This window comes from Phytophthora sojae (assembly GCF_000149755.1).
Source record: "Phytophthora sojae unplaced genomic scaffold PHYSOscaffold_2, whole genome shotgun sequence".
In the NCBI taxonomy this organism is placed as follows: domain Eukaryota; phylum Oomycota; class Peronosporomycetes; order Peronosporales; family Peronosporaceae; genus Phytophthora; species Phytophthora sojae.
The window spans coordinates 11,338,950-11,361,134 of record NW_009258116.1 but is presented as its reverse complement, the minus strand read 5'-3'; the positions used below and the strand labels follow the sequence as shown (position 1 = coordinate 11,361,134).

The following is a 22,185-nucleotide window of genomic DNA, read 5'->3' as shown; positions in this document are numbered from 1 at the left end:
GAAACGACAAGTATCCCTTAGTATCGCCAAGTGCTCCAGCTTGCAAGTGTACAGGCATACACATGGTGCATTGTGCACATCTGTCCTATTATACATGTATTTTAATACTGGACGTCCCTTCAACAATGTACGGGAATCTCGGGAAAATAATAAATTCGGTTTTTCCTGGCGAGTCTAGGGATGCTGAAACTTTGCATATCTACTAATATGTCCATCAAAGGAGTAATGCCAAAGTGGCTTCTCCTTTTCTTGTCCCGTTCGGCAACGAGGACATGGTGTGCATTCCCCCTTACTATTTGTCAGTCATCTTGTCGCTAGTAATGCGCGATCTTTCACCCCTACCTGAAAGGTCACACAAATACATATAGCTTTTTATATGCTGCATAAATATAATAACGGTAAGAAACATCGCAGAGGCGCCAGGCAACGCCAACTTTGAGGATAAATCGCTCGAGATCTACATACATTTAGCGCTTCATACAGCGGCATTACCCAAACTAGATGCAGGGCTTTCTATCCATGTCGGTCTCAACGGCGATGTTCCTCTTATTGAAGAGTTAAATTCGCCGAAATCACAGGTTTCCGACCTGTCATGTGCATTCATGAAGGGACGCCCAGTTAATACAGTAGTAGGTACAGTGTAGTTCTCCTATAACGATCATTGGACTACATGTATTGAATACTTAGTATTAATAGATACTGTCCTTGCTGCATGGCTTGCATGCATTCCCCCGTTTAACTTAACACGAAGCTACAGTGCATGTAGAAGTTCCCAAGCAGTTGGGCTCTGCTGTGCCCGCGATCGACCGTCTTCGTGCCTTCGCGTTGGACTCTATGGCCCCGCGATTCGCGGGCCGCGAATCCACCAGAGCCAACCGCGCGAGCTGCATGCACGCAGCGCTTTGCGCGGTACCGCGCAAACCCCAACACGGGAAATCTGTCACACGGCAACTGCGACCGATCATCGTCCCATCAGGAAGCTCAAATGCGATTTTGCCAAAGCAGTTGAAAGCACCCATGATCGATCGTTTGTTGTTTGATCTCGCCGCTTGGAAATGCGCTGCTAGGCCCGTCACTTTGCACACTGCAAGCAGCATTTATGCTGGTCGGTGGCGACGGCCAATTGAAAGCGGCCACCGCAGAATGAAGCGGATTGAAGTGGCCGGCACGCACATCCGACGCTTGAAGCATTGACCTGCGGTGCCCAATTTTGTCCGGCTGGTCGTGCGTTGCAGCTTGTACATGTTAATAATAAGCCATGCTTCGGGCCGATGTCTGCTGTGGCGATGCAATGCTAGGAACGCTGTACAGGGCGGGAGCTCACTTCATAGGAGTAAATGGGCTTCATTTTCAGGCACGCCTTCGCTGTGCGCATAAATATTATAACCTATACAACTACCATTTCGAAAACCATGGGTGCTCCAGAACCTCCTCCATACTTGGGCGCTTGTCAGCGTCTGCGTGCATCATCCGCTTCACGAGCTCCTTGACCTCGCTGCTAATCCGCCACCACTCGAGCTCGTCGAAGAAAATCTCGCCTGAAAGAGTTCGCTCCAGCATCTCGTCCTCGGACGGCGCGCTGAACGGCGAGTACCCGCACAGAATCGTGTACAGTACGGCACCCGCACTGAATACGTCGGCTGCGTACGAGATCTTGCCGTTCTGTAGCACCTCCGGCGCAGCGTAACCCACCGTGCAACTAACGGCCTTCTTGACCGTGCTCTTGTCTAGCTGCAACGCAGAACCGAAGTCGCCGAGCTTGACGGTCTCGAGCTGCAGCGCCGACACCTTAAAGAACAGGTTCTCGGGCTTGATGTCCAGGTGCACGATGCCGTGCTCGTGGCAGTGGTTGACGGCGCTAGCGATGTGGCGGAATAGCGTCTTCGCGTCGTGCTCGTCCATGCCGCCATTCTGGCTGATGAAGTCGAAGAGGTCGCCACCCACGCAGTTTTCCATGACCAGGTACGCCTTTTCTTTCTGGCGGAACGAGTCGTGAAGCGCGACGATATTAGGGTGGCTTGAGTAGTTGGTCAGCATGCGCTGAATCTCGATCTCGTTGCGAGCCGAGTGACTCTGCTTCGTGGATGAAGCTTCCATCGACTTCATCACGTAGGACGGGCGGCCGCGGTCCATCCATGTGGAGCACTCGACAACCGACGAGTTCTGCGTCTCCATGATCACGCCGCCCAGGGTGAACTTGGCGATCCAGCCGAGCAGGTCGACGGCGTCCTGCACCAGCTTGGCCCATTGATCGCGCTCGTTCTTGGTGTCAAACCTGAGGATCCATTTGTCTTGCAACACCTTGTCGTTCGAGCCTTTGGAGGCGGCGGAGCTGGGCGCGGGCGCTGAGCGCTCGCCGTCCGCAGGCATGCGGAAGTCGATGGACAGCTTGTTCTTGGGCAGGCGGTCCACGCGCGTCCACACGCTGATCATCTGGCGCTGGCGCACCTCGCCCTTCTCGCAGCGCGCGTATTCCATGTAGGGCACCGTGCCGGTCTGCAGGCGCACGATGCGCGGCACGAAGATCTTCATCCAGTCGGGCAGCGGCACCTGCTTCAGCACGCGCACGGAGTGGAGCTCGAACAGCTTCTTCTGCACCTGCTTCTGCGAGAGCGCGGCGCCGTCCGTCTCGAGGTCCTCCTCGAGGATCGTGAGGCGCTGGCCCGAGCGGTCGGCGCCGCCGTACAGGCTGCTGAGTCGCGACGTGCTGAGCGCCTCCGAGTCCAGCAGCGTGGAGTCCATGCCGCTGCTGCTCACGGCCGAGCAGCACGTCGAGTTGGTGAGGAAGGAGGAGCGCGCCTCCTTCGTGAGCGGCACGACGTCCATGTCGAGCGCGCTGAGGCCGACCATGCTTCCGCTATCTGTTCTGTCCTACGGGGCAAGTCAAACAATGGCCTGACTTGCGCTCTCCAGGGAAAATTGCCTTGTGAAGGCAGACTGGGAGCAAGCCGGGAGGCAGAGCCGGGACCATACATTCTGCGAGTGAAGGTGATTACGCGAGCGACGAGGGCTAGGGCCCGATAGTGGGAAAAGCAGGTGTCGTAATCGGCTCAAGTCAACCTGGCGCGTGCGCATTGGTCTAACACGCTCCCGAAGCGTACCTTTTCGACCAATGGACGGATAGGTTCGAAATATAACGGTAGTGGGTGCGCGCGAATGAAGGTAGAGTCGCTAGCGTCACTTTCTGCCTCCCGCCAGTGCGATTTTCCAAGATGTGCTCACATTTGGTCCTAGCCACACAGCGGGCCGCGCCGCCGCTCCACGACCCGGCCTATCTCGCCTTATCTCGTCTTACAGGGACATTTCGCCGCTTGGCGGGCGCTCCCAGAGCCGCGGCGGCGAGAGGATGTCGCGCGCATTACGTGGCGGCGGTGGCATGTCCGCGGCTGCGGGGTCGAGGCGTTCCAGTTTAGGTCAAGCGCCCCCTGACACGCAGTAACCCAGGTGGTTTTGCGACATACAGTTAGCGGCTTGACAGTCCGCGGTGACCAGCCATGCCGGCTGGCGACGTCCGCCCTACCGCCGGAGGCGAGATCGGACCAGCGCGCAAGCGACTTCAGTCCGGGCCCCGGACGAAAATATGGTGCCCCGGAGTCCGGGGCACCATATTTTCGCGCTGGGCTATTACCGGCTGGTCGCTCTGTTTCAGCAGGTGCCGCGCCGACTCGCCGCAGCAGGCCGACGACAAGGTGGCCGGCGAACGGCTGGCCCCGCATTTCGTCTATCGGTCAAAATATCATACAGCAGCGCAACGCAAATATTGTGCAGACTAGCAAAAAAAATGTGTGTGTACGGACGCTCGACTAACGCGCTTTACTCGAAAAGTTCGCTCGGAAAAAAAGCCCGGAAAGCGCGAGCACTGATGGCAACTGATGGCGCCTTGGCGCGAGCGTGTTCGCAGCCACCGCCTCCACCCTCGCAGCCAGATTGCGGCGGTGGAGTTGACGCCGAGCGCAGGGCGCCGATGGTGTTTACGACGGCGGCGGGGTCCGCGGTGGCGGCGCGGCTCGTCGTACATTTTGCATCGATCGTTCGTACGCTTTCCGTGGTTGTGCGTACATTATGAAGTTTGACGCTTGAAAGTTGAAGTTTTTGCTGAGCCAGTCAAGGCCGTCCCACTCTCGCGCAAGCGGCGCAATCGGCGGCGTGTCGGACCGCGCGGCCATTGGCTGAAAGTATATTTTTGGCCGCGGCGAGCGCAATCTCGCACACCGGATTAGTGGCCCTCTTCAGCAAACGCTTGGAACCTGAAACCTGTCGCGGTTCCAGGGAAAATTGCCTTCAGCATATTTCTTACCTGAAACCGCGAAAAATGTTCCAAGATTACCTCGTTTTAGTGACAAAGTTTCTTGAAGCTTGGAACTTTTAATCGAATAGAAGGTCGTGTGGGCCACACCACCAATGATGGCGGAGCCTGCCGTGCATGCAGCGGAGACAGCTCAGCTCGACTGAGGGCGCGCTCTGCTGCAATAACAGCACCACGAACTCTGCGTGCGCGCACAGGGACTTATGCACCCGAGTGCCATCGAGAGCTCTCGAGCACGGCCACCACCTCTCCTCTCTCGCTGCTGGTGTTCATGCCGCACGCCGGCGCTCGCGTGGCCAACGAACGCGTGGGAAGTGGAAATGAGGGAGGGCACTGCAAAATTTTATGTACAGAATGAATGTTGTGAAAGTGTGCGGTTCCAGGTGAATTTACCTGAAGTGCCTCGAAAAACTGCATCTTGAAACTTTTTCCAGGTTTCAGGTTCCAAATTTGCTGAAGAGGGCCAGTGTACCTCGCCGCAGGTGTCCCTAGTCGGAACGGCTCGGACCGTTCCAACTCTGCGTGGGCGACGATGAGTGCCTGAGGTTGTCCACCTGCTGTAGCCGCGGGCGAGAAGTTGTGGGCCGTGGGCCGGGTTGTCTCGAAAGTGGAGACCCGTGGGCCGCTACCCGGAGGTATCTCGGAGGGATGATGTGTCTCGCAGTGTCGTGGTGGGACTTCGGGGACGGATGGCATGTTGGGCGGCTTTGAGGGCCGTCAAGGTGAACGGATCAAGTCTTTAGGGGTGAGCGGGAACGGAGTCACTCGAAGGCACTGAAACGCAAGGATCTGCAGAGGTAGAGAGGAAGAGTTAGGAGTAGAAGGAAGGTCAGTCGTGAATTTTGCTTAAAAGGACCACACAGGTCGTAAGGAACACTTATTGCATTTTGCTTGGTGATCTCCTTGCTATTTGTGCCCCATAAACCTATAAGCACAGGCAACACTTACTACTCCTATACAGCGGCGGCCGGCCCCAAACCGGTCCGACAAAGCGACTCGCGACACGTGGTGGAGAAGCTGGGTAGTGTTGCCGACTGTGGAGTGAACAGTGCTGAGAGCCTGTGCCCGGAAGTGAACAAAGTCAAGAGCCGAGCGTCTGGACCTGGTGACTGGACGTGTGACCCCCCCCCCCCTCCTCGTGTTTAAAGTGTGCCAGGGAAGGACCCAGGAGTCCGCACACGAGTACACGCCGCGCGGGAAAAGCGGCGTCGAGGAGCAGTGAGAGGAGCGATCCAGGCCGGTAGGACAAGGGAACGGTAACGTAGACACAAGAGCCAAGTGTGCACGGTCACTAGCAAGAGGTTAAGTGAACAAGGAACGGTAAACTGAGAGTGAACAAGGAACGGTAAACTGAGAAGAGAAGATGCCAGGAGGACAAGGAGGAAGAGGCGGTAACGCTGAGGAAGCAGCACGCCGCCGGGCTGAACAAGAAGAAAGAGCGCGTGCTGAGCGCGCCGAGGCAGAGCGTGCCGCACGGGCCGAAGCAGAGCGTGCCGCTCGAGCAGAAGCTGAACGTGCCGAACGACGTGGGCAGAGACTCTCGACACCGGCTTCCGGGATGCCGATGATCGGGATTGCGCCGCCGCCGTCCCAGCGACAGAGGGCCCCGCTGCCGCCCAGCCCGGCTGGAGCGGGCGCGCCGGACCCGGTTGAAGAGGGATTGAGGAGCTGGAGCGGTGGAGGAAGATCTTCCTCCACTGTAACAGGGTTACACGCACAAGTGCCTACAGTCACTTGTAACTCTAACAGACACGACGTCTGTTAGAGGTCCGAAAGACTTTCTCGTCCTTGGTGTAGACACACCAAAGGCTACATACATTTACGATCACCACGACGGGTGGTCCATAGAGACTTAGGATTCCTATTGGCTGAAAGCAGCATCTTTTAGCCAATGAGCGACATGTATAGCATTGGAATTCTGCCAACCAGCCGTTGGCAGATTCCCAGTTTAGAATATTACATTTAGAGAAAGTCAGAAGCATAAACAAAAATAGCAGTTCTCATTTTAACTCAAAAATATTATTTGGATCGTTTATTTAGATTAATTTATACTCAGAGGCCCGAGTATAAATAACTCTAATATAAACTGGAGGAGGTGCCGCTCCGTACGGAGGCGGGTACCCTGGCTGCCCGGTTGGCGGGTACGGCTGACTTGGTGGGTAACCAGGCTGCTGCGGTTGACCGGGAGCTGGATATTGATGATACGGTTGGCTTGGCGGATAAGCAGGCTGCTGTGGATAACCCTGCGGCGGCGCGTAGTTTTGCTGCTGGTATCCATGTTGCGGTGGCGGATAATTGGCCTGCTGCGGGGGGTAACCAGATTGCGGCTGATAGTTTGGTTGCTGTTGCGGAGGGTAGTCCGGTTGCTGGGGTGGATAGCTGGACTGTTGCGGCGGATATGGCTGTGCTGGCTGCGGGTACCCCGGTTGTTCTTGCGGTGGTTGCCCAGGATATCCTAGCTGTTGTTGTTGTCCAGGATAACCGGGCTGTTGTTGTTGGCCAGGGTATCCGGGCTGCTGCTGCTGCTGTTGTCCTGGGTATCCAGGCTGCGGGTATCCCTGTTGCTGCGGTTGTCCAGGGTAACCCGATTGTGCTTGCTGTGGTTGATGCTGAGGGGCAGGGTAACCTGATTGATGCTGCTGTGGAGGGTACCCAGACTGTTGCTGCGGAGAAGGATAGCCTGCTGTCTGCCCCTGGCTTTGAGCTGTCGTTTGACCAGGGTAGCTGCCTCCACTCGGTGATGAATAACTTCCTCCGGGTTGTGACGTGGGCGTCTGTTGAGGGATAGCACCATAGGCGGATTGGGCCGGTTGGCCATAGACTTGTTGTCCTGCCGGCGTTGGGTACGCTGGCGACGCACTATATCCTGGAGCGGAAGAGTGCAGACTAGTGGTTGAAGCTGCATACGAAGTCTGGGTCGACAGATATGCCGGGGAACTGGCGCCAGCGGCTGTACTGATCCCACTAGAAGATGCGGCTCCACTCGACCCCACAACCTTGGACCGCGGTGAATCTTGGGGTGCGTCAAACACCTCCAGCAAAAGTCGTTTGTAGTCGCCGCTTGTCTCGCCACTGATGCGATCCCGTAGTTCCTCGTGGTACAGCTTTTTGTACGCAGCCTTGACGTGAGGCAACACGGATTGATAGCGCACAAGCGCCGTGCTCAGCCCCGTCTCATCCGTTCCGAAGCCTTTCATGGTCTTCTCGAACACCTCCGCAATCGCGGGGTACGGGTCGATGTAGTGTTGAAGTACCGGCAGAACTGTTTAAGCTGCTAAAGCGGTTAACGCTGGTTTTGCAGATAAAACCGACGGATTCATCTGACAAAATTATTGGACATGTAATTTTGTAATAGCTCAATGGCTATATCAGTAGTATTCAGAACATATATGGCTATTCAGGTACTTACGGATGCTCGTTTTTGCAATTTTTTTCTGACGCGCGTCAAGCATTGCACTTCAATCTCAACCATCACTCCTCATTCCGCATTTTGCGCACTCGAGATGAGCGCCCTTGCTGCGCCCGCAGAACGCCTGCGCTGGGATCCGATTACGAGGTACGAAGGGGAGCTGCGAGACGATGGGGCGAGGCTAATGTGGCGCTGTCGACGCAGCTACGATGGGAGGAGGACGGCCGATATCGGAAGTGTGGAAGCACTTCGAAGGGCAGAAGAACGCAGCGTGTAAGCGGTGTAAAGAAGTGATCGTGAACGCGAAGGTGGAGAAGCTGGAGCGTCACATCCTCAAGAACTGTCGCTGCTGATCTGCGCATGAGAAGAGTGCGTACATCGACGCCGCTGCTCAGCGCAGCCGTCAGTCCATCTTTCGAGCCAGTATGGATTCAACTTCTTCGTCGAGCGCTGGCGATGATGGTAGCAGCAGTGAAACCGCGCAAATGACTCAAGAAGAGTTCAATAAGTTTGTCGCGAACTATATCTACACCACTCCGCTGTCGTTGCGGGCTGTGGAGAAACCTGGATTCCAGACGTTCGCGTTGAAGGGCCGACCTGCTGGGCTGAAGGTGCCGTCGCGTCCACTAGTGTATGGACGTCTTCTGATCGACGCTGTTGACGAAGAAGTGGAGTTGCTCGTGGAGGATACGAAAGACGTTGCTTTTATCGTGCTGGTGATGGATGGCTGTACGTCGGTGAGCCACTGGAAGATGATGAACGACATGCTGAACGGCCAAAACATGAAGCCCGTCGTGTGGAGAATTGTCGTGACCGAGGAGAATTTGCAAACGGCAGAGTACATTGCGGGTGTGACTGTGGAGGAGGTGAAAGAAGTGGAGCTTAGATTCGGGAGAGTCAGCTGCGTCACAGGCGTCATGTCGGACAATGCCAGCACAATGCAAGCTACATGTGATATTTTGGAGAAGGAGCACGGGCTCATATGTGCCGGCTGTGGAGCTCACACAATGAATCTACTTGCTCAGGACATTGCGAAGCTACCAGTCGTGATGAACGTGATGGAAAAGGTTCTGACCTTGGCGAGATTCGTCACCGACCGCAAACGTCTTCGAGCCAAGTTTGAGAAGGAGCGGAAGGCAATTGTGCAGAGCCAGTCGAGAGAATGCTTCAACCAAACACTCTCCCTTCCGGTCGTGACACGATGGTACTCTTCCTACGACTGCCTCGCTAGCGTGATCAAAAACAAAGCAGTATTCACGCGTGTTTTCCAGGACAGCGAATTCATGGCCTCGTACAAACCAAAGCCAACTCGAGCCACTGGCAAGCGAAAACGGGGAGAGGTCGAGCCCCCAAAACCGTCGCAGTACGAAGTGGCTGAAAGCATTCTGAAGGATGACAACTTTTGGGTGCAGGGGAAGCAAGGACGGCTGTCCTCCGGGCATGGTGTACTAGAGTTTTGTGGACTTGCTGAAGAAGCCCGTGTATGTCAGTCCACAGTTTTTGGGCGACCCTGCTAGGGATATTTTGGAGTGTATCGTGTGACGAAGCGCCCGTGCTTTTTGAAGGCTCAAGTTGCTTGACCGCTCGACCTTGGTCTTCGCTCAGCCCTTGCACCACTTGGCTCAGCCCTGCTTAGTGCTGCAAGATTTCCGCTCAGCTCCTTCCACTGAGCGAACACTCCCACTCCACTTCGCTAGGCTTAGCCGCTTGAACGCTTGGATCAGCTCCGACTCGGGTCGTGCGAGGCGTGTGTTCCTCACTCTGCGACCCCCTTGGCGGTTCTTTTAATCACGGCTACGCTGTGGGCCCAGACTTGCGTCGGCCACACCAGCTGCTGTCGATATTGAAGGTCTCCGGAGGTGTTCCCAGACGAAACTCGCTCCCCACTTGGCGAGTCCCAGTCCGCACGTGTTCACAGCCCGAAATGCCCCGGGTTTTCCTTAATGAACACGACACAACACACAATACAGCCTCCACTTCCTCTCTTTGGTTCCGGCTCAGAACCACAACACCCCTTCTTTCCCGGTCGGCCTGGGTCTGGGCCGAGTTCGCCTTTATTTCTCTGAGCCTGGGTGAGGCTCGTACCAGCTACTCCTTTCTTCCCTTCGAGTCAAGCAACGACCCGGTCTGGAGTTAGTGACTCGGTTTGAGCCTAGTCCGAATCCAAGGCACTCACACACACCCTGGGACTACCCGCGCACCAGGTCCACAATGAACCGATACTAATAATCACACAATGTACCGGGGCACGCCAATGTCCCCAAGCACACAATACAATTACCCTGCCTAAACCTCAGAATGGATCACCTTCCACCCGAAAATATAAAATACACCCTAAGATGTAACAGTAATATGAAATAACCGTACTGCCGTCGCACCGAAGCACTCTGACAACGTTGATATGTTAGCTTGAATTTGTGTGGATGATCGCCAAGACACCTTCTGGCCAAAGACCTCCACCACTTGCATCCTTCGGGGCAAAACGAACCCTGTTTAAATGTTTACACATGCACAAACTAGGACTCACTAAGTGGGGGCGCAATATCCCCCTGGGTACACACTGACTGGCTGCGCGAAGAGCGTCGGCTGTATGCTTACCGGGTGTCCTTGAAGATTCGCCCGATATCCTTGGTCTTAGCCAATGCGGCGGCTCCACGTCGGCGGGCGTCGTCTTGGAGCCGCTGGAGACCGTTGAGATCCGTTTGAAGTGTTCGCGATCTTGAGCGATCGCACCCAATGTGGGCTGGCTCATGGCTGATTCACCGGATGAGTGTACTCGCCGGTGCCACCAACTTCGCCGTCAGTACCATTGTCTGGACTTAAGTTCAGTGACTCTTCACCCGGCACTTCAACTGGACTCCGACAACTCCGCTCAGGCCCATGCCACTCCGCTCAGATCTGCAACACTGCGCTCGGCTTCTCGACTTGAGCAAAGACTTCAAACATCGCATTCGACGCCGGGATCGGACTCCACGTCACTCCGCTCAGACCTTCGATCCTCTCCCAGCTTGTCGACTTGGGTGAAGGTTCCATGATCACAGTAAAAGCCGGGCTCGGGCTCGGCACGACCTCGCTCGGACGCCTGCTCCTCGACTCATCTCGGCATCTTGGACGACGGCCCCACAACCGCTGGGGAGGTTGAGCTCAAACTCCACCCAGCTCCGCTCAGCTCCTCGACCCGAGCGGGGGACTCCGGTCATCACACTCGAGGCTCAGCTCAGACTCCGCGTAGCTTCTCTCTGCTTCCTGGACTCAGCTCAGACTTGGGATACCCAACACCAGACATCTCGGGTCTCAGACAATCTTCACTCAAGCCCAGAGTCTGAGCGGAGCTCCGCCCAGACCTCGGGCTCAGCTTCCTTCGTCGCACGGCTCGTGTCCGACAGTGGTGGTCCAGATCCATCACGGCCATGACGCACTTGAAGTCTGCTTGATTGATACGGGTCAGCATCCTGGATTGATACGGGTCCGCTGGACATGGGTTCGGTGGCAAAATCCACCGAGCCTTTTCACAACCGTCCCTTATGAGTGCCGAGTTCACGGAGGTCATTTCCGACTTGGATCCGGTGCCCATAACCCAGATGCCCCGCACTGCCTCGTCCCACAACCGTCCGATCCTGCCAAACTTGTGGAGTGTAATCCCGGGCCATTTGCGAAATTCCAGTCGAGTGCAGAGACAGCAGTGGCAACTGCAGCACCAGCAAGTGCTGCGCTTCCGCGGCCATCCACCTCTTCTCGTCTGCGCTCGCCGGTTCCGGTATCTCGCGCCACGCATGGCGGACCAGCAGTAACACGGCGTGCCGCCTGTAACGAGGTTACACGCACAAGTGGCTACAGTCACTTGTTACTCTAACAGATGCGATGTTTGTTAGAGGTTTGAACACTTCCTCGACCTTGGTGTAAGGTACACCAATGGCTACATACATTTACGACCATGGTCCATACACATTTAGGATTCCTATTGGCTGAAAGCAGCATCTTTTAGCCAATGAGTGACTTGCATGTTAGCAGAATCCTGTCAACCACCCGTTGGCAGATTCCTAGTTTAGAATATTACATTTAGAGGAAGTCAGAAACATAAAACAAAAATTGCAGTTCTCATCTTTTACCAAAACCCGCTACTTGGAGTATTTATCTTGTTCAAAGTATAATCGTGGATCTCGAGTATACTTAACTCAAGTAAAAGAAACCTACGCTTCCTCATACACGTGCGCACACGTGTAAGCCGTAGTAGTGAGCCAAGGTAGGCCCATTACACCGCCGGCAGGCGGCATAAATCAAGTTCCAGCATCGCGAGGCGCTCCTGCGGCCCCCGCAACGCTCCAGGCATCGTCTAGAGCGCCATTGGCTGTTTCCAAGAAGGAATCTCCCAGCGCTCGTTCGGACCTGGACGCAGCAAAGGCTGTGTCCAACCAGTTCAGCTGGGATGGCACTCGCCCAGACGTCCAAGAGCTCATGTTGGCCGGCGTGGCGTTCTGGGATGCAGTGGATGAAGTCCAGAAGGACCAGATGCTCCACGACCAGTTCGGCAAGAAGAACTTGATCTACATGTTGACTTCAGCGATGTACTGGGAGGCTCTGGACGGCACCACGTGGATGCAGTACGTGGATGCAGTATGTCCGAGACAAGTACTTCGATGCAGCTGCGACCAGACTCCAGGCTCCCGGTCTGACAAGAATCCCAGTTCCCTGGCGGACCCTGCCCAAGAAACCAAGCGCAAGCGACAATGACTCGGATTCCTCGTTCATGTCTGTGCTGTCCTCAGAGGACACTGATGACAACGACGGCGACCAGAGTTACCACGGGTCGAAGGCCAAGGCTCCCAGCTCCATCAGCACCAGATCTCAGAGTTCTCCAGCAGACAAAAAGCGACAACGGAGTTCGACGTCTTCTGGGGGCAGCTCAGTGACCAAACGCCAGCACTCAGCCTCAGGGACCTCCGTGACCTCAGCTGACCCTGAGCCAGACGAAGCTGAGACTCCTGAGGAAGGTGTCGACAATGACATCATCGAGGCTCCCAAGAGAGGAAGCTGGTTTCACAACGGCATCCGAGTCCAGAAGCTGCACCACCAGACGATCGGTTTCCCAGCTTACATGCCGTCCAAGACGGGGATCGAGCAGCTCCACAAGCGCATCGAGTACGCGTATTATCTGGAGCTGCTCAGATCAGACTCCTGGGACGACATGTGGGATGGCCGAGTTGACTTCCTCGTCTACCACACGTATGCAGAACTCACTCCTGAGATGTGCGAAGCGGTCGTCGTAATTGCTGGGCTTATGAGTGCTTGGCGTCGAGCGTATTGGGAGCGACTCCACTGGTATCCGTTCCCGTCCAAGATCGACTACGTTCAGCTCACCAAGGAACTGGGCCTGCCTGAGCTGGCCACCGTCTACCGAGAGCTCAAGGACCGTGCCCAAGAGTTCGAGCTTCGTCGCAGGAACTTGATCGACCAGCTCAGGGGCGTCAAGGGTTACTCGGATCGGATCTGGTTCGAGCCCGGACTCTGGGATGTGCCCAAGGATCCGTGCCACTAGATTCTCCGAGACCCAGATCTCAAGATCTCGCTGGCTGACCAACTTTTGACCCTGGACGACCAAGAACCAGTTCGCACGCAATGGGCCACCCGCCGCTCGGACAAGCAGTTCGAAGCGATCGTCCCGCCTGAGCTCAAGCCCAAGAGCAGAGCCGAACGAGAGGCGAACCCAATTATCCCAGCACCGGAGTACAACCACGATACGCTTGCTGAGGTGCTTCGCACTCTGGAAGCCGTACAAGAGGAGGAGACTGAGGAAGCGTAGGCAACGAGCGTTCATCATTATTTCTAATTCACCACTCGTTTTGATACTTCTCGTCTCCTTCCTCATTGATCTCAGGTCCTCGGTGCGCGTTCACCTCGCGCTCATCCACCGTTCTCCACGAGAAACTCCAAGTCATTCTCCACCTCACGTAGCATAGTCGTAAATTCACATAATACAAAGGGATCACACATAGAACGTCACAGCGACATACACAGGTTCACAGCTGACATGCCTCTACGGAGCATCGGGCTCAGGAGGCTCATCCCCAGCTTGCATTGCTTGGAACCGTGCTTTCGCCTTGGCGCTCTTGTTGAACTCGTACAGTAAAGCTCCACAACTTAGCTGAGACATGGGAAGCCACTCAGTGTCAGGGTACCCCTTCCACTTGACCAAGTACTGTCGGACTCTCCGTGAAGTCCGGGTCCGCTTACCCAGCGCACATCCTGGATGGCCTCCACTTCGTACACATTCTGAGTTTCATAGGGATCTTCAGCATCTTCGGGCAACAGAGCTGCGTCCAGATCATCATCCTCAGCGACTTCAATCTCAACTGTAGGTCGTTCAGGGAACAGGGCACGCGGCTTGAGTCGACTTATGTGGACCCAAGGATACAGCTTGTACCCAGTCCCTTCGATCTTCAGCTTGCATCGGAAGCCATCTGAGGTCCCCAGAATCCGGAACGGACCGTGCCAGAGGTGAGCGAACGTCTTCGTGAGCCCAGGTTGCACTCGAGCTAGGTATAACCACACAGCATCACCAACTTCGAAACTCTTCTTGAGTCTCTCAGACAGCTCAGCCCAGATTTTTGTCTGAGCAGCCGAGCGTTTGACCTTGGCCTCAGCTTGTAAATCCTTAGTCCAGGCCTGAGCGTACTCGTACTCGCGCTGAGTCTTGCGACGCCACTCATAGGCAGTCCTCTGATGCAAGCCCGTCGGAGATGGTCCCAACATGGCCGAAACAGTGCTGTGAGGATCCCAGCCGTGAACCAGGTAGAACGGCGTCTCGACACGGGTGGCGTCGAAGGACGTGTTCAGAGCCCACATCAACTTCTCCACCTGGTCATCCCAGTCGCTCTGATCTGGTTCAGCGACGTACGCTCGAACCACTGTTTGTACTGAGCGCTCTTGCTGGCCATTTGCCTGAGGTCTGTACGCCAGAGTTGCACGCTGCCGACTTCCCAGCATCTCGCGGAACCTGGCGAACACCTCACTCATGAAACGTGGATCACGGTCGTGGCGGAGCAGAAAGCTCGCACAAGACCTCTGGAACACACAATCCATGTAGGCTCAGCGACATCTTGAGCTGTGGTCAGACTCATCGGCTTGCACATGATGAAGCCTGAGAATGCACACTGGAACAGGAGCAGGAACACATTTCCACGGTCGGACTTGGGTAGATGCGTAACGAAATCCATAGAGACCACCTCAAAGGGCTTACTCGCCAAAATGTTTCCCGGCGATGGCCCAGGGTTAGGCTCCCTTGGCAGTGACACTCCTTCACATAGCGTTCCACGTCGGTGTACATCCTCGGCCAGTAGTACTCCCTGCGCAGTCGTTCGAAGGCCCTAGTGATCCCTAGGTGACCACCTTGGAACTCTTCATGGCTGAGCTGAAGCAAGTCACTCTCAGCGCCGTTGGCACAACCAATCTCAGATTCCCAGCTGCGTGCCTGGGCCTTCCCGGAGTAGCTCGACTCAGATAGTAGCGGACTCCTCTAGAATCAAGGGTGAACTGGTCCACCACCTTGGCCACATCTTCAGCTTTAGTAGCAGAAAGGTTCCCCAAGTCTCCGTTCAGATAATCTTTGAGCTTCTCCGTCCAGAGCTCAGCCTCCTGCAGAACTAGGATGCGTCTCCATCGTTCAGCGATTGACGCAGCAGGAGTTGCCGCTTCAGGTGAGTACGCTGGAGCTTGCTCAGCGGGGAGCTCAGCATTCTGGTCAGGATCGACACCTTGGTCGGAGTCGTCCTTGGCTGCTGTGGTCTCAGCGTCCCTGGCCCGAGCTTGGTTTCTAGTCACCACGAAGATCTTGGCGCTGGGCAACAGGGGCTTGGCAGCATCTTCCAGCGGAGTTGGCTCAACCACCACTTCCACATCAGCATGAGTGTCAGGCTGCTCTGTCTCAGGCTCAGCAGGCTCAGGTTCATTCACCTTGATCAGCTTCTTCAGGATCCGATTCAGTTGCTTGAGCTGAACTCGTTCGACCGGGTCTTCTATGGTGACAGGACCTTGAATCACCAGAGTCTTCGACGTGAGGTAGTCTGCAGCTGCGTTATACTCTCGCTTCACATGTACCAATCGCAATCGTTGGAACTCTGGGCGAAGCGTCTCGAACTCAGCCAGCAGCGCTTGCAGCCCTGGGCTCAGACACTGGATCAAGCCCTGAGCTTGCTGAATGACAATCCGAGAGTCACCAACCACCACAAGGTCTGAGATGCCACGAGCCTTCGCCATGCGGACGCCTTCAAGCAAAACGTGATACCCAGCTTCGCTCACCGTAATGCCTTCAAAGTGGAACCCTCGAGCTTCAACCACGTCCCAGGACGGGAGCTTCCACAGAATGCAGCCAGAAGCGCCAGAGCGATCTGAGAGTTTGGCGGCTCCATCGAAGCTGAGCAGCCATCCCTCGTAGTCCGCCTCCAGCATCTCCAGGCTGATCGGTGGGGCTCGGACAACTCGTCCCTTGTCTGGGATGAGGTTCTCTGCGATCTTGTCCAACTGGTCACGCGGAGTGATTCCAGCTCCCATGATCGCGGCCAAACCATCTTCATCGTGTTCGACCTTATGAACCTCCAGAGGCCAGGGTGACAGCCGTGCAGCCCACTGCTCACAGCGTCCCCCTAGCGATCGGGACTTGAACAACCATTTCCGAACAGAGTACCGGGTGTAGACCTTCAGCAGCTTGCAACCACTCTACATCGAGTACAAGACTCTGAGAACCCGGAGCAACGCTACAACCTCCTTCTCAGCCGGGTGGTATCTGAACCCCTGATCATGCAGTGTCCTCCCAGTGTATCGTACCGGGAAAATGACTCCATCGTACTCTTGGCCCAGCACCGCACAGACTGCCCAGGGATTAGCGTGTAGAATAATCACGAACGGCTTCTCCCTGTCCGGGTGTCTGAGCAGCGGGGTAGAGACAATCTTCTGCTTCAGGATTTCAAACGCCTCCTTAGCTCGGCCGAGATCACGACGAGCTTGGATCTGCTCATCCGTCAACTCGTAGAGCACAGACGCTACAACCGGGAGGTCTTCAATAAACTTGTTGTAGCAGTTGAGACTCTCCAGGAATGACTGTACTCCTTTCAGCGTAAAGGCAGGTCCTTGACTCCCTTGGCGATCTTCGGCTTAGCTCGAATTCCCTCGGCTCCAATCTCATACGAGAGATAGGAAATTGACTTCTTGCCAAACTCACTCTTGGGCAAGCTCACCGAAATTCCCCAGTATCTCAGTCGATAAAGCAACCGGTCCAAGACCTCGCACATCTGGTCCTAGGTCTCCGCTCCATACGCGATGTCATCGATGTAGGAGCTTCGTCCCAGAACAGGGCTCAGCTGAGGCGGGGCCGGAATGTTTCGCCGGAACACAGTAGTCTCCTCAGACAGAGGCGGGATTTATTCCTCCTGAGCGGAGTCGTCCACCTCGATGCCTAGGAACTCCAGCACGTCCGGATCAACTCGGGCCTCCTCGCAGGGCGGAAGTCGCACGAAACCCCACAGACAATTATCGAGCATCTGCTGGTAGATCAACGGGGCGTTCTTGAGGCCAAACGGCATGCGCTTCCACTGGAAGTGTCCCAGCGGACAGATGAAGGCTGAGATCAGCTTGGCCCGGAGTGTCATCGGCACTGCCCAGAATCCGCTGGCCATGTCCAAGCTCAGGAACCACATCGCTTCCTCAAAACCGATCAACAGATCGTCAATCAAGGGCAGAGGTTAGTGTGAGAGCTTGATCAGTTGATTGACCAGTCGATAGTCGATGCACAGCCTGATATCCACACCGTTCTTCTTCATCACAATCACAATTGGCGAAGCCCAGTCTGAGTGCGAATACTCGATGAGCCCAGTCTCCAGCAGCTTCTTGATCAGAGCGAACACCTTGTCGACCAAGTGCGTTGGGACCTGCCGAGACGTCTGAGCGATGGGCTTCGCGTCCCCAACATCCAAGTCACAGACAACTCCACGAGCAGGGGCTGGTACTGCATTTCCGTCCTCGAAAAAACTGGCATGATGTTTTTCCAGAATCGTCCGCACTTGAGCGTCCATTTCTGGAGTCGTAACGCCTGTTTCTCCCACGTTAGCCGTTGCGAGGTCCACGTTCGGACTGAGGTCCTTCAACTCCGGAAGAGCGGCGAGCTGGTCCCGGAGGTCATTCAGCAATTCCGTGCCTTCATGGAAGTACACTGTGGCTTCGTCGGCGTCCTCACTGATCTCAACTCTGAGACAACGAGCATACGTTTCCTGAAGACGAGCAATTGGATCAGACACGAAGTCGGTCGGCTCAGCCCTGAACACTCGGTCCAGCTCGTTCCGAGCTTCTTGGGCATTCACACCACCTCCAGCAGGAGAGGTTTGAGCTGGGCTTGATTCCGAGGAACTTGGCTCAGTCGCAGACTGAGTGTCAGCTCCCTCCGATGTGCCTCCTTGGTTCGTCCCTGACTGCACATCATCCGGGTGAGGCGATCGCGACAGCGGCGGCTTCCATGACGCAGGACTTCCCAGATGTGTCCGGGCCATCTTGACTTGAGTGGTCTCAGGCGACACCGTATTGGCGGCGTACGTCTCAGCTCTCCGCTGCTTCATGTTGGATCGGTCTTCCTTCGGGTCATCAGAGCAGCAGCAGCTTCATAGGTCGCTTGTAGGCTGCCGTCTCCACAGCGGGTGGAGCATTGAGCTCAGCTAGCCGAGCCGCTTCCTCTTCTCGTTTCGGAAAGTCTGGAGAGGGCTCGGCTTCGTAGATGAGCTGAGCCCATTCGCTGTACTTCCACGAGTAAGGTCGCGCGAACCGCTTCCCGTTGGGCAGGTAACCCTTCTCGACAAGGCAGGCAGCCACAGTGTGCTGGCGGATCATGACCTCTCGCTCTGAGATGTTGACCACCATGACAGCCTTCGGTCTCCGCCCAGGTCCATAGATGAACTGTGCAACCCACTGATCACCGCGCCCGACCCAGGGAATCACCTTCTCTGGGTCAGCTTGGTGATACTTGACCGGGACTATCACAGATTGTCCAGGGTAAAGGTAGGCAGTCTCCTTCAGCCAGACGCTGACTTCCAGCCCGACATGGTCGATCTCAGGCCCTCCAACCAACAACAGAGACTCTTCGTCCGGCAGCCTCACAACACCTTCACGAGCACAGAATCGTACTCCAGCTGCCACCATAAAGTCCATTCCGAGAAGACAATCAACTCCTTCACCGATGTTGCCAACCCAGACATCCATAACGTACACCACGCGCACTCCCAGCGTCAGCTTGATCTTAGCTTGGGCGGTAATGTAGGTCGGAGCATCTCCCACCCCAGCTACGCTGAGCCTGAAACCACGGCGTAGCTTGAGCTTCAATCTGCGTGCAAGATCTAAGCCCAAAATGCTTGTCGTAGCTCCAGTATCCAGTAGTATCTGCGTTCGGTGATGAATTGCTCCGTGCACCATTGCCATCTTCCGCTTCTCGCCAGTTAGGGTGTGTTCACTCCACCAACCATACTTCTCGCCCGGAGTCAGAGCGAACTCAAGATGGTTCTCCATCTCATCCTCCGGGTCCAGCGTGTTGAGGTCAGTATCGAAAATGTAAACACCAGCTTCATAATAAGAGGTTGTGCATTCGGGGTTATCTCTGCGCCAACATGGAAGGGCTGGGCCCACATATCCAAAGGCACAGAGCGCTTGGGACCTAGGCTCGTCACGCACTGGTCTCCCAACCAGCGAGCCTAGTGGTTTAACGACTTCTCTTGGAGCTCCGGGCTATCCAACAGAGCTTGGATTACCTCAGAAGCGAGGCCCTCGACCGAGCCTCCAGTACGGATTGCCTCGCGTACCGCCTTGAGTGCCGACCACATATCGCACAAACCCCGGCAATGGTATTCACCACACTTGGAACACGGCTGACGCCTGCAGAATTGGGTCGGGTGACCCTCATCATGGCATCGCCCACAGATAAGTCGGCTCCAGCACTTGTCAGTCGGGTGGTTACGACTGCCACATTCGTCACATTTCTGCTCTGGATGCTGGTCTCCTCCACGGTCATAGTGCTGAGCGTTCGGCTTCTAGGCCAATCTCTCAGCGACTCGGAAAATTTCTTCATCGGTCAGGGAAGTAGAGCGACTGGGCTCAGCTTGAGCTGAGCTTGCAACAGCAGCAGCTGGCGGGGGGGCAGGCGGAGACATGGTTAGCCGAGCGGTCCACATCTTCTTCAGAATCAGCCTCGTACTTTAGGTCGTAGTCATCCTGGAAGTGTGCATTGAGGCGAGGCGGGTGAACGCCTTTTCCGCCTAGGTGTATAATGTGCGAATGTTCCGGGAGAACAAAGTCCCTTAGAACTTCTCAGGCGGATACACCAGAAGATGTCCGCCCGAGATGGCGTGTGTTCCTTGTGACAATCTCTCTCGGGTCGTTTGTCTTCGAACCAAGGAGCTCGGCCGAGTTGGTGAGTTGTTGTACACTGTTGGGTTTCCGAGCGGGGTGCGATACGTACTTCCAAACGTAGTCCCTACGACTCTGGACGATAACCACAAATACAGAGTTATACACAAATACAAATATCCGTCACTTATTCTTTCGGACCCTCGGGCGGTGGGTCACTACTCCAGTCAACTAACGAGTCGTATCCAGGGTACTGGTCAACCCTGGGCGACTTCAAACGCGCACCACTCCCAAATTTACTGAGAGAAAATAACCAATATCAATACCCTACCACACAATCGACTTCCAGCCAAGTCCCAGGCGGCGCTATTCATTCCGCCCGAGATGTAATCGATAATATGAAATGCAGGACCTCGCTCTGGGCGAGTATACGGCTGCACCTAGGAAATGAAATAGGCGGATCACCCTGAGACGCCTGTACGCCCCAGTCCCCTTACCTAACTCGGCGTACATGGCCCCTCGGTATCATGGACTTCTGGAGATCCCTGAACGCCTCTAGAAGACCAATGTGACTTCGAACCAACTTCACAATCGTGTAAGCTTCAGCTTGCACATCCGAAACGAAGGTGACGGTCTTGAAAATCTCCTCCATCACCAAGTTAAGCACGTGGGCGGCACATCCGCCACCGAACACCGGAAGCTTGCTCTCGAGAATCTTCCACGCAGCCACCATATTGCTTGCGTTGTCCGTGAGAATCGCGGCCACCAAGGCCCCCGTCTTCGTCTGGATTTTGTTCCTCACTCGTTCCAGATGGCCCGCCAAAAATTGCGCCGTGTGCTTCACCTTGCCAACGTTGAGAGATAACCAGTATAACGACGGCATACCGGGGCCGGCTGCCATGAAGTTGATGATACTGCACTTGTTTATATCGGTGTATATGTCCGTCGTAATAGTCACTGCACCTTGCTTCTTGAGTGCTGCGATGACCTCCGCCTCGACAACATCACGAACGAGAGGCAGAAGGACGTTCGTAAGCTTCGTTTTTGAGGGCAGCCTCAAATGGGGGACCAATACCGAGAAGAACTTGCGCACAAGCGGCGACTCAATCAGGACGAACGCTAACGAGCACTCAAACCACAGACGCGCCACCATCATGTCAAATTGTTCTTGTGTTCACTGGGCTCGCCGTCGGGAAGTTCGCGCTCGCTTGTGGTGCTGAAGTCTGAGCGGGGGCGGTCGGTGCAGCGCCTGGGGCAACTGGCTGCGATGGCGACACGGTCGTTGCCCCCTCGGGCACGTTGTACACCCTCCAGATAAAATGCTTGTCCAACAGAGAAATATCATCGCACTGGAGAACGTGGGGCACCATGTTGCGCTGAGGCTTGCCACTGCCAAGATACTGGCGGCACCCGAGACACTGAACGCGGTCATGTGTCTTCTCAGGATCGAGCTTCTTGAAGTGACGCCAAATGGGACCAGGCTTCCTTCCAGTCTTGGCAACCGCAGGCGAGCGGTCCTCTTCCTCCGCAGTTGTGCGTGGAGCACTGTCATCTTGGTAGTCTTCATCTTCAAACCGACCTTCAACAGCAGCTTGGTCACTCGAACCTGGGCTCTCGGACACCCGACGACGCTGGCAGGCCCGCTGCGGATACGGAGAGTATCGCACGTTTGGCGACCGTGTCAGCGACCTTGGGGTCGAGCGACGTCGTACGCAGCTCGATAGAGGCGTCTGCTGGCGCCGTAGCCGCTGCGATGACGCCCCTCGAGCTGGAGACGGCGCCATGGGAGGGGAGAGCATCGAGCTCCTTCAGTGTTTTGCGCGCGGAAACCAATTTGGCTCTTTGCGCGCGGAAACCAACTGCAACTCGTACTTAACCCATCTTCAATACGCACTTATTACTAAGTGTGGCGTACTTAACTCAATGCGACCATAGCGACCATTCCGGACAGTTCCTACCGACCGGAACGACTGGAGCGTCCGGGACTCTGCCCGTCTCTATCCAGCACTAGTCTACACTCGGTTTTCGACACTCGACTGGGTCCACAAGTCCAAGACATTGTTCGGTCGGGCTACCCAGTTCGCCGTCTTGCTGT

General features: G+C 55.6%; 5 protein-coding genes across 5 annotated transcripts; 3 read left to right on the top strand and 2 right to left on the bottom strand.

Moving 5' to 3' along the window:
• Window positions 1–1,395: 1,395 nt before the first annotated feature.
• PHYSODRAFT_485327 (hypothetical protein) lies at window positions 1,396–2,850 on the bottom strand (the record flags this gene model as incomplete). The annotated part of the gene is made up of 1 exon (XM_009523394.1): window positions 1,396–2,850. One exon carries the CDS (start codon window positions 2,848–2,850, stop codon window positions 1,396–1,398), a length of 1,455 nt encoding a protein of 484 aa, XP_009521689.1.
• Window positions 2,851–6,704: 3,854 nt separating this feature from the next.
• PHYSODRAFT_297691 (hypothetical protein) lies at window positions 6,705–7,094 on the top strand (the record flags this gene model as incomplete). Its single annotated transcript, XM_009523393.1, has 1 exon — window positions 6,705–7,094. One exon carries the CDS (start codon window positions 6,705–6,707, stop codon window positions 7,092–7,094), a length of 390 nt encoding a protein of 129 aa, XP_009521688.1.
• A 226-nt stretch (window positions 7,095–7,320) lies between these two features.
• Window positions 7,321–7,545, bottom strand: PHYSODRAFT_443096 (hypothetical protein; the record flags this gene model as incomplete). Its single annotated transcript, XM_009523392.1, has 1 exon — window positions 7,321–7,545. A coding segment is annotated over one exon (225 nt), but the record flags the coding sequence as incomplete, so codon positions are not given.
• An 802-nt stretch (window positions 7,546–8,347) lies between these two features.
• Window positions 8,348–8,833, top strand: PHYSODRAFT_455941 (hypothetical protein; the record flags this gene model as incomplete). The annotated part of the gene is made up of 1 exon (XM_009523391.1): window positions 8,348–8,833. A coding segment is annotated over one exon (486 nt), but the record flags the coding sequence as incomplete, so codon positions are not given.
• Window positions 8,834–12,170: 3,337 nt separating this feature from the next.
• On the top strand, window positions 12,171–13,251 carry PHYSODRAFT_258754 (hypothetical protein; the record flags this gene model as incomplete). The annotated part of the gene is made up of 2 exons (XM_009523390.1): window positions 12,171–12,316; window positions 12,369–13,251. 2 exons carry the CDS (start codon window positions 12,171–12,173, stop codon window positions 13,249–13,251), a joined length of 1,029 nt encoding a protein of 342 aa, XP_009521685.1.
• Window positions 13,252–22,185: the final 8,934 nt, after the last annotated feature.